General features: G+C 55.1%; 1 protein-coding gene across 15 annotated transcripts in view; it reads right to left on the reverse strand.

Annotated features, from left to right (window-relative positions):
• Nucleotides 1-17,720, reverse strand: part of CAMTA1 (calmodulin binding transcription activator 1) — a 982,737-nt gene that overhangs the window by 290,674 nt on the left and 674,343 nt on the right. For 13 of the 15 annotated variants that reach the window (XR_008622215.1, XM_034954481.3, XM_063595038.1 and 10 more), the window contains one exon: nucleotides 12,954-13,025. The exons of the other annotated variants lie outside the window; for them this stretch is intronic. Coding sequence is in view for 12 of the 13 variants with exons in the window: in XM_034954481.3 (XP_034810372.1) it covers nucleotides 12,954-13,025 (72 nt within the window). In the remaining variant the exon portion in view is untranslated. The remainder of the gene's footprint in view (nucleotides 1-12,953; nucleotides 13,026-17,720) is intronic. 15 annotated transcript variants of the gene reach the window in all.

Genomic DNA, 17,720 nt, shown 5'->3' on the forward strand with positions numbered 1-17,720 from the left:
CGTGAGAAGTTGGAGATGCAGATTCTGCATTAAGAGAGGAAGTTGAGTCGGGTAAAAATCTGGTGCAGAGCAGTGAGGCAGGACATAGATATGAACGTGGGAGTCACTTGCATACAGTTGGCACTGGGGCCGTGGGGCTGGATGAGATGATCCCAGGAGAAAGTGTAGACAGAGAAGAGAAGGCCTCAGCAGCTCAGGGATAGTCCAGCATCAGGGGGTTGAGCAGGAGGGATTGCCAAGAACAGACAGGAGGGAGATAGCCGGGAAGTCTCGGCAGCAGGGAGCGTTCATAAGGAGGGAATGGCCGCCTGAAGGGGTGCTGCTGGGAGGCCAGGAAACATGACGATGGCACAGTGACCTTCTGGTATAGCAAGGCAGAGGTCATTAGTGACCTCTCCAAGAGCCTCATCGGGGCCTGGAGGAGAAGGAAAGCTGGAAGGAGCAGGGGGAGAAGAGGAGGAGAGGGGAACTAGGGGCGAGGATATCTCTCTCTCTCTGTCTCTCTCACACACACACACACACTCTCTCTCGTATATGCACATGCAGGCACTCACACACATGCACACACACATGCACATATACATGCACTCATACTCACACACATACACTTACAAATGCACTCATACACACACGCACTCATACACAGATGCACTCACACACATGCACTCAGACACATGTACACACACGGACACATGCACTCACACACGTACACACACATGCACTCACACACATGCACACACATGCACTGAGACACAAGCACACACACATGCACCCACACGGACACAGGCGCTCACACACATGTACTCACACACAAGCACACACACATGCTCTCACACACATATGCACACACACGGACACATGCACTCACACAAACACACTCATACGGACTCACATGGACATACACATGCACTCAGAGTCATACACAAGCATTCACACACATGCACATACATTCACATATATACACACTTGTGCACTCACACACTGACATACACTCATACACACATACACATTCACACACATGCACACACACATATATCTTCTGGGGGTGCAGAACACTGAGCTGAAGGGAAGCTGAACCCACAGGAGCACTTGGCTATGTGGGTTCGGTGGCTGCCAGCCAGTGGGGCTGCTCTGGCAGAAGCAGATAAGGGACTAGGTAGAGAGGCAGAATTGCAGGAACAGCAAAGAAAGACATGAGGCAGGATGGCTCTGCATGCTGGGAGGTGGCCTAGGTTCCAGAGGCTTCAGGCTTGGGATGCTGCTGAGCTGAGCTAGGCTGGGCTGGGCTGGGCAGGAGGCTCGCCAGCACCAGCGCATCTCACATGACAGCCCAATGAGGCCTGGGGAAGACACACCCTGGGCTCATGGCTGCCTTCTCCCAGCAGCCAGGTGGAGTGAGAGGACAGCTCTGTTAATATTCCCCATCACCTACAGGGACCCTGGCATGTCTGGAAAAAGAGCAGAAAATCCCCCAGGACGTCCTGCCCATTTTGGGGTGGTGATGGGGATGGCAAGAAGCCTCCTTCAGGTACCACCCCCACCCCAGATCCTGACTCCAGCAGGAAGGCAGGAGAACTGAGAGGGGAGGCTTGTGGCGCAGTGACGCCTGTGTACAGCTGTGTGCACCTGTGGGTACCTGGGCGCACCTGTGTTCACCTGTCTAGGCAAAACCATTTGCCAGGAGTCTGAAGCAGGTGGTGTGTCTCCCGTGGGAATATACAAACAACCTGCATCCCGAGAGCCACTGAAATATTAATGGTGCTAAAAGCAGTGATGACACCATGTCATGGGACTTCCTTGTTGAGCTAGAGTCTCTGACACGCCCACACAGACCAACATCACCAGCTGGGCGCAGCTGGAGGCCCACAAGCTGCTGACGTCCACACGCAGAGTGGGTCACCCACCGCCCATGTATTCCACTGCATTCTGTCCCACTACGTCTGGATTTCACTCTTTGCCCTTTGAATCACTTCAGAGGCAAAAGAGAAAGTGTTTCCTTGAGGCAGAGTTTTGTCTTTTGCTTTGGAAACTACAGTCTCCCCTTTGCTCCAAAGGAGATTCGAATATTAAGGACACAATGTCAGCTGAAGATTACATGAAAAGGATAATTAAACAAAAGCCCCATATTATAAGCCATCTAGAAGGGAAATTAAGCAGCTTCTGCATTCTCCACATCTTTGAAGGATGTTCTTAGAGGGGGCAGGAATCGTTTGGCTTGATAAATAAAGATAGTAACCAAACTGTATTGCCCATTGTTCTGGCTGTATATGAAAAGCGATTGTTTAGCCAAGCTGACAGCACACGCTGTGGAGGCATAAACCCCTCTGCCGACGGAAGGATTAAGAGACTGACAAGTTCTGGATAATAAGACTAATTAATAATTTCCATCTCTAAGGAACTGCGGCTCTGGAAGCTTCATCCTTCCTCTCCCCCAGTCGAGCCTGGGCAGCCCAGTCCCTAAGGGCTGAGGGACAGAGGAGCGTCGGCAGGCCAGGCCAGGAGAGGTCCTGGTGGCAGTCACAGGGGATGGTATGGAGCAGAGGGGCTCGGGGAGGGTGGCATGCAGGAGACAAATGCCAGAAGGCGGAGCTTCCATCTCACTCAGCCAGACACCAGATTCCCGCCTGAGGCTGCGGAACAAGTGAGTTTTGTTCCTAATCACACAGTTGCATCTCACAAGCCTAGCATTTTGCCATTTGCAAAGTGGGTTGGATAGGACCTTCTCAGGGGATCCCCTTCCCTGACCACTGCTATTCCACCCGTCCAATCCCCTAGAGTAAAAGCTGCTGGAAAGGGTCCTGGTGGGGTGACAACAGCCACCACTTCCCAGGGGGCTGCCGAGTCCAAAAGACCTCTGTGTGTCTTAGCTCAATTCATCTTCCCATTCAGCTCAGGAGGGAGGTATTTTATTTTATTTTACCAAAAAGGAAATAAGGTTCAAAGAAGTTGATTCAGTTGGCCGGAGTCACTTGGCTCATAAGGGTGGAGATGAATTCAAAACCTTTGGCTCTGGTGGCCCCACATAGGTGGTCAGGAGGAAGACTTTCCTGATGCCCCGAGGTCTCCCCTGTACTCAGTACCCACTCGTCCACACGGCGGGAGCAGAGGGTGCCCCTCCCCAGAGGGCTCTGGCCACATAGCAGACATTGGCCACCGCAGTCTGCAAGGTGAAGGGTGAGCAAGGGGGCCTGCAAGGGGACCCTCTGAGAAAGCCGACTGGATGTCCTCCTGTTGCCCGGTCCCCAGAGGCGGGGAGGGGTGAAGGAAGGAATCGGGAAGAGGGAATCTTCTAGAAAATGCCCAGTGACTTTTCCCAGAGAGGATAATGGCCGTTTTGGGAGCTCTGCCATATTTTCTGGAGGCTTTAGGTGGGTACAGCAGTGGCCTTGGCATCGTAAATTGCAATCAGGCAAAGATGTCTGAGCGGGAAATACTGTCCGCTCTGCCGTGCAGCCTTGGCAAGGGTCCCGAAATCTTAATGGAATTGAGCAATGTTTTGCATAGCACCGTAAATTCCCAGTGTCTACCTTATCTCCTCATCACGTTATTCAAGGGACATTAAATGGAGAAAGATGTGGAAGCTGCCAGCTAGAATGAAGCCAGACCCAGGAGGCAGCTTAGGAACCCTCTGGCTGACACAACCTTTCATCCTCAGCTCTCTTTTCCAAAACCCGCCCCTCCCCAGCTGCAGGAGGGCTTTGCCGTTTACTAGTCCAGATGAAGCTTTCGAGGCGGCTTCTAAGACCAGGGCTGGGTTTCTATCCCTGGCCTGCAGCTTCTGGACTGAGTGAGTTTCTCAGTGTCACCATGGTCACTCCTGCCAGGGTTTCCTCCTACCTGGGGCACCGCTGGAGCCCTGGCCTCCCTCACACCCCCTTGCCCTTCTCCTAATTATCTAATGGCACAAGTGTCTGCTGGGGTCTTGTCTTTCCTGCAAGGTCTGTGAAGCGAGCCAGCGTCGGGGTCTTCAGCCAGCCTTCCCTCTGCATGGCGGGGGCTGCGGAGGCCCGACCTGAAGCACAGGCCCAGCCTCCTTTCCACATGGTGACAGTGACTAAATGCTGGCCTCACAGGCAGGCTGAGTGCTTGCCCGCAGCCTTCGATGACTGTTGTTATTGCTACTGATGACAGGATGAGGATGAGGATGGCCACTGCTGTCACTGTCAGCTGTGGGGAGCTTGCATGGCCATGTTGAAGCTGCATGCACTGGTCTGGTAAGGCTCTTCCTGTCCTGCTCTCTTCTGAGCCCAGCAGAGAGACAGGAGGATTCCAGGCCCTTCCCCATGCTCCCCTCCAGATCACCTGGCTGGCGCCGGTGCTGGGACACCTGTCCTGACGGCCTCTTCCCAGACAGCCCTGTGCCAGGTGAGGTGTGTGGAACTGGCTCATGGGAACTGGGACCCCTCAAGGGGCCTTGTTAGTCTCACTTAGCACTGTGACCCATGCTTGCCCCATGTCAGAGGGCATGGAAACACCCCCTCCCCATTTCTTCCATCCTTCAACTTTGGGCTCACCTCCTCCAGGAAGCCTCCCCTGACCGCCCTGCCCATTCTGTGTCTCCTTCTCTGGATCCACCGTCTTGACCAGCTTTAGAGACCACCAACTAGGCTAGGGTCAGAAATGGCTTTGACACCACAGGGTCCTCCATCTGCTGTCCATGCAAGGATCCAAGGGCCCAAATGTCAGGGCCTGGCCACTCCTGTCTCTGCTGCCAAGTTCCAGCTACCCCTTGGAGTACAGCGGGCTGGCTCAGTGTCCCCTGCCGAGGTCCAAGTGCTCTGGAGTGTGCCCACGGTCAGCTCAGCTGTGGCGGCCAAAGGTGTGGAAGAAAGGTCCCATCAGACCCCAGCCTCACAGGGACGCCAAGGGCCAGGGCAGGGGAAGCTTGGGGTTTATGTCAGGGTCGGTCAACCTTTCTCTTGCCCTTCTTGGCATCAGGACTGGTCCCTGTGAGGCCAGCACATCCAGGCTCTGGAAGCTGCTCTTCCTTCTCATCTCTGTTCACTGCACATGTGTGCAACTTGGGCCTGGCCGCTGTGGCCTGTGGGCTCCCCCAGGACAGGGACCATGTCTCTTTAAAGGGCCTGGACCAGGGCCCTGCCTACCCTATGTCTTTTGGAGCCCCTTATTCTCTTCCTGACCCTCAGTTTCTTCTTCTATGAAACACTGGGACGAACTCACCCCCGCCCTGTTTCCTTCCCAGGGTAGCTGTGAGAACCAAAAGCCAGGCCTTGAAGTTCCTGATCGCTCAGTGGCCGTCACGCACGGCCAGGGCTGTGGTCTCCTGAGCCATGCACAGTGGTGAGCGTGTATAGGGGCACCTCGGCATCAGCCACGTCCCCACTCTTGGTGGCTGAAGGTAACATAGGGTGCTTATAACACCAAAGATACCAGGGCTGGGCTGCGGGATGGTGTGCAGAGGGTCTGGCAGGCCTGGGACACCTTCCCCTCCCTGCTGAGCCCAGATGTGGAGGCCAGGACCCCTCAGGGAGCAACTTGCTTCCTTTCCTTGAAGCACATGGGTCCAAATGTCCTCTTTGGGGCAGAGTGTCAGCCTGACAGCAATGCCTCCTGTTGCTCTAATCCCCCACGCCAAGCCTCATTTGGTGGGAGCCGTGGAGCCCTGCCCCAGCGATAGATGGCAGTAGAAGGCCCAGGTACAGAGCCAGTGCCGTCAGGCTTTATTTCCAAGCCACTTCTATTTCACCCTGATGAAACATAAAAATGGTTGCTGAGCAAAAAGCTCAGGTATTTTTTATGAAGCTATAATATTCTCCATTTTAAGAAAGATTTTTAAAAAAGAAGAAAGAAGAAGAAAGAAAAAGAAAGAAAGAAATGATAACCTGTTAAGCTAGCTTGTGCTTCCTAGAGATGGCCTGCCAGGGAAGAGCCCAGCTCATCCGGGTGGAGAGGTCCCCACTACCAGGAGGAGGCCACGGGCTGAGGGGCGAGCGCGGCCATACTCTTCAGGGTGTCCCACTTGGTCTGCAGTCCCTCCCATGACCGAGCTTACAGCTCACCGCCAGGGCAGTCCTTCCTGAGGGCTGCAGGGCATGGTCCTGGAGTGGGGTGCGGGGAGAGGCTGCACTTCTGGGGAGACACTTGGGTTGCCAAAGAGCTGCTCATTCTCCAAATAGACATCAAGTCTCTTGGGTGGCTAAGGGACATTTATTGCAATGACAGCACCACCCTGGTGTAGCCTCTGCTCCCTTCTCTGTCCAGGCTGCAGAAGAGGGTGGTATGAAGGGTAGAGAGGCTGCCTGTAGCAGCGGGGCTCCTGCCTGGCTCAGGCTTTGGGAGGGGCTGGCTCAGCCTAGCTCAACCCCTCTGGGAGAGAGAATGTGGAGGTGGGATGCTAGGGATGGGGTGGGGATGTCACAGACGCTTTCTCCGGGATTCAGGATGTCCGCTTACAGGTCTACCTGGTGCTGGCAGCATCAAGCTATCATTCGTGGATGCTTGCCCTGTGCCAGGGACTGGGTGACATTTTATGCACGGCATCAATGCAGACTTCACTCCTCCAACAGCCTCTGTAGTCCACGCTGCTGTTGGCTCCATTTTATGGATGAGCAAACTGAGACTCAGAGAAAATAGACAGACTGCCCAGAGTCACACAGCTAATAGCTGCTTCTTTGCTGTTGGCTCCATTTTATGGATGAGCTAACTGAGACTCAGAGAAATTAGACAAACTGCCCAGTGTCACACAGCTAATAGCTGCTTCTTTGGGTGATCCTAACCCCACTATTTGACGGGTCTAAACCCCACCCCACACAGAGGGCTGATGGTGCCCATCCACTCACCCAGTGTCCAGGGGGGTAGCCCCGGAAGGGCAGCCTCCTGTGTGGTTGCAGCAGGCAGGGGCTGGTGTTCAGGGACCCTGCAGGATGCCTAGACCTGACAAAGCAGCACGCTTTGGTGCTCCCAGAAGAGACACATCCTGAGGACCCTTCCTGGGGAGCCAGAGGCAGTCGGCTCAGAGAGGCCATCGCGTTCCACAGCCAGGTTCCGGCGTCAGTGGAGAGAAATTACACTAATGCCCCAGTGTGGAGCTGGGCTCATCTCAGACCCACCATGAGGTGCCACGGTCCCTGGAGCTGGGCCAGGAGGGCTCACGGCCTACTCTCTTCTCTGTTGGCTGGGGATGCCTGGGACTCAGTTGCCCTCAGGGACCTGCAGGGCCTGTCCCTCTGAAAAGATTCTTCAGCAGTGAGGGGGCCCCACGGCCCCTCTTGAGGGCTGCAGCAGGAAGGGAGGACTCCCTGGGGGCATGCCTGGGCTGAGGCCTACAGGGCCTGTGTCTGGGGCAGAGGCTGAAAAGGCTGTTGGCTGCAAGGTCTCCTGAACAAGGAGCAGAAGTGGCTTCTCTAGGGCCTGAGTATGGAACTCCAGAGGCTGTAGCAGCCTGGAGAGGCCACTTGTCCTCCTCCTCCTCCTTGGGGGAGCCCCGAGCCTGGGCTCTAGGACTGCCGGTCCCTCTGCCATGGAGCTGCCCCAGCCCCAGCTCTTCCTCCTATGGGCCAAAAGGCCAAGTATGCCAATGGGACCTGCTCTGGCTGGAGAGATCCATGTTCTGGCTAACTCTGCAGGGCTCCCATGGAGGGCAGATGGCCTGGGGCAGGAGTGGAACTGGGGCATCTCCCCCAGGGCCTCTCCCTGCAGCCTTGCCCTTCTCCCCTCTCTGGGAACTACCCTAGGAAACCCTGCTCTCAGCCCGAGGGTGGACAAGCAGCTGACCACTCTGGGGATGGAAGGCCCACTGATTTGGGGATCTGGGGCTTCAGCTCTCCCCTGTGAACCTGGTTTCAGAGCCCCAGGCCTTGTGGGGAAGCCTGGATCCTGCCCAGAGGCAGCCCCATGGAGAAGGCATCTTCTTCCTCTCCTGGGGGGTGGTGAGTCCCAGGTAAAGGCAACTTCGCTCCTGGACATGGGGGCCCTTTGGGGCCAGGACCGCCTGGAGTGAACCCCATGGTGAACTGGCATTGTCCCCGTCCCGAGTCCCCACTCAGCAGCACCAGCCACAGAAGCTGCTGTGGCTGGGCTCTGTTCTGGCCACAATGCCTGTGGTGCTTAGTCTCACGGTGCCTGCTCTAGGGGGTGATGGCACCCCTGTGCCCTGCACCCACTACTTCTAGGGGGACCCAGGGCTGGCAAAGGCTCATGTGGGGGCAGCAAGCAGACAGCGTCCAGGCTGAGGGCCCAGCAGCTGTCCCACTTTCTGGCCACTTCCGTGATCTGCAACAAGGTGCCCAATCTCTCTGATGCTCAAATGCCTTATCTATAAACAGGGGTGATGGTGGTGCCCCCAGGGGAGGCAGCGGAGGGCAGCGATGGTTGCCCCCTATTGACTGAGCAACTGTGGAGCTTCTCGGAGGCTGTTTTCTCCCAGGTGAAGTGCGGTGCGTGGTGGAGGCTCCCTGCCCAGCCAGGAGTCAGCACCAGAGGCGTCCAGTGGCATGGTCACCGCTCCTGGTGCTCAGGTAGGTCCAGGCAGAGCTGGAATCCAGCTCCACAGACTCTGAATCCAGAGTCCCCCAAGGAGCTCAACTCCTAGAACTCAGGCTCAAAGATCTGCCTGTTCCAGTGATGTGGGAACCCCGACCTGCACTGCCACCCTGTCCTGTGGTCTCCTAAGGCCCCAGGGTCCCCGTCTCCCCACAGCCGTGCTCTTGCCCCCACAGGCTTGGTCTGTGCTGCCAGCGTGGGCCAGGAAGGACCCCCCGCTGCCTCCACCCAAGCAAGCCGGGCTTGGCAGCCAAACAGCTCCGGCCTGGCAATGGCAGCCATGCGGGGACACACCCCCGCTTCACTCGAGCACGGAAAGCAGTCATTAAGCATTTTAGAGGACAAGGGCACAAAGGAAAACACTCATTAGAAGCAGAAATAGTTTCCAAATGAGCCATACAGAATCTGCAGGGAAGTCTGGCCTGGAATGGGGGCCTGGTCCCCTGAGGGGGCAGGCAGAGAATGCAGAGAAGGACAGAAGGTGGAGGACCAGGAGAAAGGGGCACATGAGGAGGTCAGGGGGCCCTGAACCTCTGCTGCCTACCCCTCGAAACCATCAGAAAATCCCAAACAGGAGGGACCGCCCTGTCCAGCTCACCCCTTCATGCCTCCTCCACCTCACGAGGCTCAGGGGCCTGCGGCTGCAGTGACACCCACATCAGGCGGTAGGGGCAGAGGCCAAGGCATCGGGAGAACGGAGCACTGCCTGCTCCTCCCCTGACCCACTGGGTGACCTGGGCCTGGCCCTGCTCTCACTGGGTCTCAGAAATCCTTCTAGAAAATGCACTGGGTAGGCTCAGGGGAGCCTGAAGGCCCTGTCAGCTGTGACACAGAGCCCCCAGCAATGCTGAGGATGCGTGCCACCAGCAGAGGGGAAGAGGTGGCCTCCTCCAGGTCATGGCTCTGGCCCTGCCCAGCTGGAGTGGGCTGAGCTCAGGTCATCTGGTCCCTCCCCAGCTGTCCTGGTGACCTCACATGGTGGTTACTGGTCATGCCAATGGCTTTATGAGCCTATGGGCCACATGGGCTCTAGTGCCCTGCCTGTGAGAGGCTCCCTGCCCTCTCCTCGCTCATAGCCTAATAGAATATTTGCCAGCAATGGAGAGATGGGGAGGGAGAACATGACAGAGAGAGATGCAGAGAGAGACAGAGAGCCTGAAAGACAGACAGACAGACACAGACAGAGAGGTAGCACCCTCCCCTGAAAGCCCGATGACTCAGAAGCTTACGTGCCACGTCAACTCAGGCCCTTCTCTGTAAATCTTGGCACCAATCCTGAGCTCCAGGCCCCGAGTCTGCGAGGCCTGCTCATTCCCGCCCCGGGTTGGACACGTCACCACAGCAGAACATGGCTCTCCCAAATGCTGGCTCCTGCCCTGTGGTGGCTGTGGCTCTGGGCTGGGCACTCAGGGGAGACAGGAATTCATGTCTCTCCCTTGGGAGCTGACTAGTTGGAGAGGAAAATCGAGGCCAACATAGGCAGACATGCCCACTAAGTGCTAAGTGGCCTTGGGTGACATCAGCTGGAGCATCTCAGAGGGCAGGAGCGAGTTCACAGTGGGCCGGCAGGAGGCGGCCACTGAACTGAGGCTACAAAGGTGGGGCAGTGGGTGCTATTCCCTGGAGAAAGTCTCCTTTTTCCAGAAGCACTTCTTCCTTTCCTTCCTCCCTCCTTCCTCCAATGCTCTTACCTTTCTAGAAGGCTCACCCCCTGCAGGGGGCTGAGAGAGCATGGCCAGCCCATCACTCCCTTTCCTAGTGCCTCCTGCATTCAGAGGACCAGGCTGGCTCGGGGCTGGCATCTGAGCAGCCTCCTTCCTCAGCTCCCAACTTGGGCACTGCCCTGACACCTTGGACCCCACCTAATCCCTTTTCTTGGTAATTGGTGTCAGAGACACACTTGAGCCAATTTCCATCTGAGCCAGTAACTCATGGCTTCTTTCCTATTTAACATCAGAGAAATTAAACCTGGCCACAGCATCATTATCCTGGTGTTGTAATTAGCACCAGAACAAATTGCCCTGAGCGGCACCGGCTGCCACATTGGCTCTGGGCTCCGAGCAGGACGTGCATTGTGCTAATTGCTTTGGCCTTAGCTCCTTAACCTGCTGTTGCCCTGCACAGACCTGGGGGAGCAGGAACCCCCCACATCTGTGTGCGCTCCCTCTTTGTGATCTGATCACAGAAACAAGTCTGATGCTGGAGGACACAGAGGAGAGGGATGGGGAGGGATGGCTCCCCCAGGCTTGGGCAGAGAAGATGAAGAGGCCCCAGCTCGGCCATGAAGAAGCCTGGTCCTGCCATCCTGGCCTTTGGGGAGACTCCGACTTCCCCGCCAGCTGGGAGGTAACGAACCAGACACACATGAATCAGTCCAGGTATGCCTCCAGCATACGGAGGCTGGAAAACAGGAGCGCCAGTGAGGGAGGGCTGGGGCAGAGAGCAGGACCCCTCTCCTCGCTTGGCCCGAGTTGAGGAACAGGAGCAGCTGAATCTAGGAGGGACCCGGAATGAGCAGAATGCAGCTTGGGAAGTCATCAGCTCAGACCTCGTGGCTGCCCAATGGTGTCTGATTCCAGGAAAGTAAATTTAGTGGAATTAAAAAGCCACAAGGGAATGATGGAATGAGGGGAGGCAGGCGGAGGCGTGGGTGCAGGAGAAAAGGCCTGGAGGAACAGACCAGCCTGGAGGAGCAGGTGGCTGGGCTGCTGGCAGGATGCCAGCTTCCAGGTGCTGCCCCGACAGGAGGGCAATGGCCAAAGAGGTGTTCTGACCAGGGGGCATGAAACTGAAAAGGAAAAGGGCAGAAACCAGACCCATGGGGCTGGAGGCCCAGGAAGGAGTGTACAGGGCTGCAGGCTGCTTTGGATAAATGGTGTTTCTTGGGAAGCCAGAGTTTGTCCCTGGGGACTCAAGGACATGCTCTGACTCTGACTCAGCCGCCAGAACTCTGGCCTCGGGTGGAACCCCACCCTTCATCGGGTAGAGGGGAAAACCCTCTGCCAAGGGGTGGAACACCTTGGGACCAATTCCTAGTAACAAGACCCCAAAAGCCTCATCCCATGACCATGTGACAACTCCCCTCCTCAAGCACACAGGTCTGAGCAATTAGAAAAGCAGGTGCTAGCACGTCAGCCTCCAGGGGAAGCAGAGCCAGGGAAACTGATGACAGGGTGAGGTATTGGGAAGCAGCCTCTGCAAATCAGCACGTCCCCGGATGGTCTCGGGCATCATTTGCTACTGAACTTGCTGAACCACAGACGGCTATTTCTGGGAACTGAGGGAGAATGGAAAGGGTTTGGAGGCTGGGGCTGGGCAGAGCCGATGGATAGAGAGCCCTGTCTAGGCTGAGCTCGGCCTCCACATCGACATGGCTCCGGCCCTGTGGGCACCTTCCAGACCAGCTCTCCTGGGGCCATCAGCCTCTCTGCACTCCGTGGCGTGTGTGACTCTTTTCTCCCTGAGCTTGTGTCATAGCATTGGGGGACTTGCTTCCCAAGCTGCCAGGCCCCTCCAACTACACCCCCGCCAGGTCAGAGAGATCCCTAAACCATCAAGGTCCAGGGGTTTGCTGCCTTGAACAACAGAAAGTAGAACCATGGTGGGAAAGGCCTCAGGCAGCAACTCCTGGGTAGAGGCAACAGTAAGAACTTCGGGTGACAGAGGCAGGCCACGGGGAATGGGTTCTACCAAGAACAGCTGCAAATCAGAGGATGCATTTTGAGAAGGACCTATGTCTAGTCCGACTGCATGGATCCCTCAGACCTTCCCGCCCACATGGCAGGCAAGACAGCTGGCAGACGATCCCCAGAGGGCAAGAGGCCAGGTGGGCCTCCCGCACCTACCCACCCCTGGTTCAGCAACGCTGTGCACAAACACCATGGACAGAGATCTGGGCACCAGGCCACTCTCCCACAGGAATGGCTAGCATGCCCAGCCACAACCTGTTCCATCCCTGCCACAGCAGACATCACAAATCGATTACGGAGCTCCTTCCTCCTTTCCCCACAGCTATCCCAATCAATCCAGCTGTGCCTGGCAACCTCCGGGAGCCTGTTTTCCACACGTGCCTTGTAACTAACCCATGAGAGAAAATGAATGTACAGCTTTCAGCCAACAGGCATTTCAGGGCAGGATACTCGGCCTTCTTTCTTGTCCTCATCAAAAGAAAACTGAGGCGCCTTGGAAGCTGGAAGCACCTAGGTTTATTTCCCATCAGTGGGTGACAGCTACCCATGCCACCAGGCCTTCTCCCCTTCCTGACACATGACAACACCAGCCCAGCCACTGAGCTGGCCTCAGTGCCGCAACAGCCGAAGTCTCCCTAGGCAAGCTCACCAGGGCTCTCAGACCGAAGCCGTGTCGCATGCGGAGCCCCGCGCCCTCAGTGCCCTCCACAGACCCTTCCCGAGCACCGGAGACAGAAGAAGAATCCAGTCCCAGCCACCTACCTGAAGGAGCCAGTAGCACCTCCGGTGGAAGGTGGGGATGATGGAGGAATGGACATAGCAGCCGTACAAGCACTAGGGAGAGAGGAAAAACGAGAATTCAGTTGGAAAGAGGGAAGGAAGGAAGGAAGGAAGACGGCGCAACAGACAAGGAGCAAGAAGGGGCCACAGCTGCCTGGCAGCGGCCCAGGGAGACCGAGGGCACCTCTGCGTCTGGCTCCAGCTCCAAGACTAAGGCTCTGGGACAGCACCTACGAAGCCCCGTGGGGACACACCAGCCGGCAGACTCAATGGGCAGCTGGGGCCTTACCCTCCGGGAGCCATAGAGGCGTCGAGAACCCAGGACAGCCAAGGACCAGGGAAATGTACCTACGTATGCATTTTCCTATAATTTTAGGGGCTTGGAGTTACTCTGTAGTTCATTCCTAGAGCCTAGGTTAAGACCCTTTGGGGTACAGGGAATGGCTGATGGTTACAGAATTCATTAAACACATGAAACATACATGCTACAGACCTTTCCTGGCCAGGGGGCCCTGGCCGGTACGAGCCCAACCAGGGGAGACAGGGTGGGGCGGCACTTCCCAGGATGGGCTTCTAGAGCTTGTGGGGCCTCTTGTGCATCCCTGCTTGTTGACTTTGCCTACTGTTTATTCATATATTTGTTAAGTAATCCTGCATCTTTTGCAGATGGATTTGGTTTTGGTAAACAGCCAGAGCCAGGTTGGAGAAGGTGGGTGGAAAGTCAAGGTCAGGAAGGGTGGACTGTGGGTCGGGATGGCTCTCAGGGGCCCATCACCTAGACCCAGGTGAGCAGAGTTGACCGGTGGGTGGGGTCATTGGGGCTGGCATGTTGGTGCGGAAGGCCGCCCTGCTCTGATTCTCTGGTGCTGCCTGCGTGTGTAGAGCTGGGGACCGTGGGCCAGGCTTGCTGGTGAGATGGAGAAAGGGGCCTAAGGAGAACCATTGATCAGGTCCCTCTTGCAATCCAGTTGGAGGGTCTGAGTGGGAGGGAGGGGCCCAGCCTTGAGCAGGTCATCAATTTGGAGAGGGAAGTCTCACGGCACCCAGTGATGGGGGCCCCCACCAAAGCCAGGGGCAAAGCTTTTCGTTTGGTGCCTCTGATTCCAGACTGGAATGATCTCCCTTCCATCAGCTTCAGAGTTCCCCTGGCTTCCCACTGCATCCGCTCCAGAAGGGGTGGGGCATAGAGGGGAGGAAAGTTCCTCAGAGCCACACAGGACATCCGCCAGGTGGGAAAAGGCCTCCCCCACCTCTCCTTGCTCATTTTAATCTCACTGTTGTCCCCATACCCTTGAACCAGCTCTCCAGAGAGAAATGCCACCAGCTCTGCTTTAAAGTTTTCATCAGCTATTATTTACACCCCCAAAAGAGCGGGTGCAATTTGGTTGAACTAGGAGTCCATCGGAGCCCTGCCTGTCTGATTAGCAGAGTTGACAGAGAAATCATTTTGGACTATGGGATTCTGGCTGCAAGAAAATCAGATTTCAATATGTTAGAACTTTTACAGATCACTGTCAGCTGGGACTTAAGCCCTGTATAAACCAAACATACAAAGCGGAAATTAATTTAAACGATTCCCTTGCAATTCTTGCCCATGAAATGTATTTATTATTAAGAAAGCAATATTCTTTCTTGACTTTTCTGGTTTTCCAGACACGGTGTTTTGTTTTCATTGTTTTGGTGGTTTGATAACTCACTCCTTGCCGAAGGAGACGCATGTCTAGACATTTTTGTCTAAGCGTTTGGTTGCAATGAACAAGCAACCCACCTGTGACATTCACCATCTCCTTTCCTTTGGAATTTGCATGTTCTCACAGGCAGGTTCATTACTTTGACTCATGTGATGAGCCAAATGGAGGGAGATATCAACGGCTGAGGGGTGTTTCTCTCGTCCCTTTGAAATAAGAGGTTTCCATCTGCTGTTTCCCCACTCTGTTCCTCTCTAGACTTTGCAATGACTTGCCCTCTTCACCTGTCTTATTCTCTGTCCACTACTTTCTCTTGGACTTGAAAAGACCGTGGTTGGTTTTCACCATCACTTCTCCCTCGATTGCCTGCCTGTCTGCCTGGACTGGGCTTCAGCATCTCTGAACCCCACACTCAGAGGTGAGAATTTCCCAAACACCAACTGTGTTTCCTCTGTGAACCTACAAAAGAAGAGGAAGGCCCAGGCCCGCTTTCCCCTGAAGCCTCCTAACACCTCTCTGGCCTACCCACAACTGCCCCAGAACCATCCGATAAGCAAAATGAAGTTAAGATGAAAGAAACGCTGCCATTTCTACATCAAGGCTCACTCATTTGAATCAGAGGAACCCTCGGGCCCTCACTCCAGAACCCGGTTACTCCATTTTTAGATACTCCTCTAACCACTGTGGCAATCCCATGCCCCTGGTCTCCTTGGATGAGAAGCGTGGTCCCCGGATGGTGGGAGGGATGGGAAGTGCGGCTGAAGGCAGATCCCCGATAGGCAAGGATCACATCAAACAGTACCAGAGGAGGAAAGAAAAAAGCTACACAAAGAGCCCCAGGGACTCAGGAAGCCCACGGGGAATGGGACCCCTTCTATGTTGCCTGGCTCAGCACACTGGGCTACCCCGATGGTTGGTTATTTGGTTAATTTACCCATCTGCCTTCTCAGAATGGGGGCTCCTGAGGGCACAGGGCCTTAGGCTTTTTGAATAAAGATATCCCAGTTCTCCCCACTGGCAGCTCCAGGACACAGGTCCCAGGAAAGGACTCCAGAGACGGTCAATGTTTAAGTTTTGCCCGTGGCACCCTGAACGCTAAGGACTTCTAATACACACTAGAAAACAACCTTGAAAAATGGCTCTACATTTAGGGCTTAAAGGGTTGAGCTTCAGTTTCAAGGAAAGCAGACTTGTGTGGAGTCGCGCTTTGCTGTCCAAGTGGGGAAAGCAGCTCAAAGCAATCCCCTGCTGATGAGCCGGGGTGGCTGTGAGGGCCTCGCCGAGAGGTGGAGCCTGCCTGGGGTGGGAGATGTGTGACTTGGGCTCCGAGAGTCCTTGTCCTGCCAGGCTGCACCATGGGTACGATTCTAATCCTTTCTCTCGGGTGGCTGTGTCAGCTGAGAGCTTATGCAGCAATGGAACCCTCGGGACGCTCCTTGGACCCCCCGTGAGTGTGCACCCTCATCAGTGACTGTCACCGGAAGGGGACATCAGAGGAGGCTGCAAAAGCTTTAAGGATGAGCAGGGTTTGCCGAGGGAAGCACAGCAGCAGGAAAAGCAGCCAGTGAAGGACAGGAGATTCCCTCTCCCCTTCCATTCACCCCTTGGCCCAAACCACCCTATAGCCCAGCCCTGACCCCAGGCTCTAGCTGCTACCACCGCCCTCACTCTGCAGTCTTTTCACCAGATTCCAGGCCATATGACAAGGTCATTACCAAGCCAATTGGGGATTAATTGCACAATATTCCATGAGGCCGTGTGGCGAATCCATTCCCTTTACCCACTAATCAAAAAAGCAATCAAGTTTGTCTGTAGTGATTTGTGTTGTACAAACTCCTGGCGCTTTTTGATCAGGCTCTCAGGGTCCTCTGGGGTTTCCCCGGTTGAGCTTTTCACTGCAGGGAGCCACATTCCGGGGCTCGTGGATAAATCCGCGTGTGAGGTGCACACGCGTGTGGGAGTGTGAGGGAGTACATGCCGTGGGTTCCCTTATTTTTGTGTATACACAAAAAGAGAGAGAAAGGAAGCAACTAGGTATTTATAGGAAACCTGGGAGGACATCACCTTTCAGATGAAAGCAACCTTTGAATCAGTTGTATTGGGGAATTAAGGCCTGGCAGCTTCCCCTTAACATGGCAGTTGAGCAAGGAAAAATTTTTTTTGTAAATATTCAAAATTGCTTTTATGACACTATAGGGCTTATTTATTTATTTATTTTTATAAAAAAGTAAAGATGAAATTACAGGGGAAACCAACAGCAAACAAGAGCTCCCTTCAGCTCAAAGTAAATGCCTCAAAAAAGAAAGTGGCGTTTCTGAAGGGAGCATGGCCGCAGAGCCCCCTCAAATGCGGTGGGGGTCCCACACCAAAGAGGGCTCCTGAAGGCTGGGCAGTGATGGCTTAGTGGCCCAAGAAGGAAGCACATCACTTATAGGTTGGTATGTTGTGGGCACCTCCCTTCCCGGCCAGCTCTCTACGGCCTCATCTGACGCAGCAGATTTCCGCCCCCACCTACTCCCACCATCTGTTTCTCTCTTCCTATCTCTGTATCTGTCTCTCTCTCCTTGCCTCTCTGTGTCTCTGTCCCTTGGTCTCTCTTCTTCCGTCTCTATCTTTCTCTATCTCTGTATCTGTCTCATCCTCTTTCTCTCTCTGTCTCTCCCTGTCTCTCAATCTCTTTCTCAGTCTCTTTCTTTCTCTCTCTCTCCATCTCTGCAGCTGTCTTGTCCTCTCTCTGTCTCTCTCCCATTTCCCCCATCTGTCTCTCCCCGTCTGTCTTTATTTCTCTCTACGTTTCTGTATCTGTCTCTGTCTCTCCTGCTATCTCTCTCCATCTTTCTCTGTCTCTCTGTCTCTCCCTGTCTCTGTTTCCCTTGCCTGTCCCTGTCTCTGTGTCTGACACACACACACCCTCCATCCCTTTCCTTCCACCTCCCATGCCCTGCCTGGGGGAAGCTGCAGAGGATTCAGCAACTTACCCAAGGCGTCCTGAGCAGAGCATGCTTAGGGCATGGAGCCCCGGGGAGCAGATGGGGCCTGAAGGTCACAGCGGGCCACAGGG

The sequence above is a fragment of the Pan paniscus genome, chromosome 1, assembly GCF_029289425.2.
Source record: "Pan paniscus chromosome 1, NHGRI_mPanPan1-v2.0_pri, whole genome shotgun sequence".
Lineage (NCBI taxonomy): Eukaryota > Metazoa > Chordata > Mammalia > Primates > Hominidae > Pan > Pan paniscus.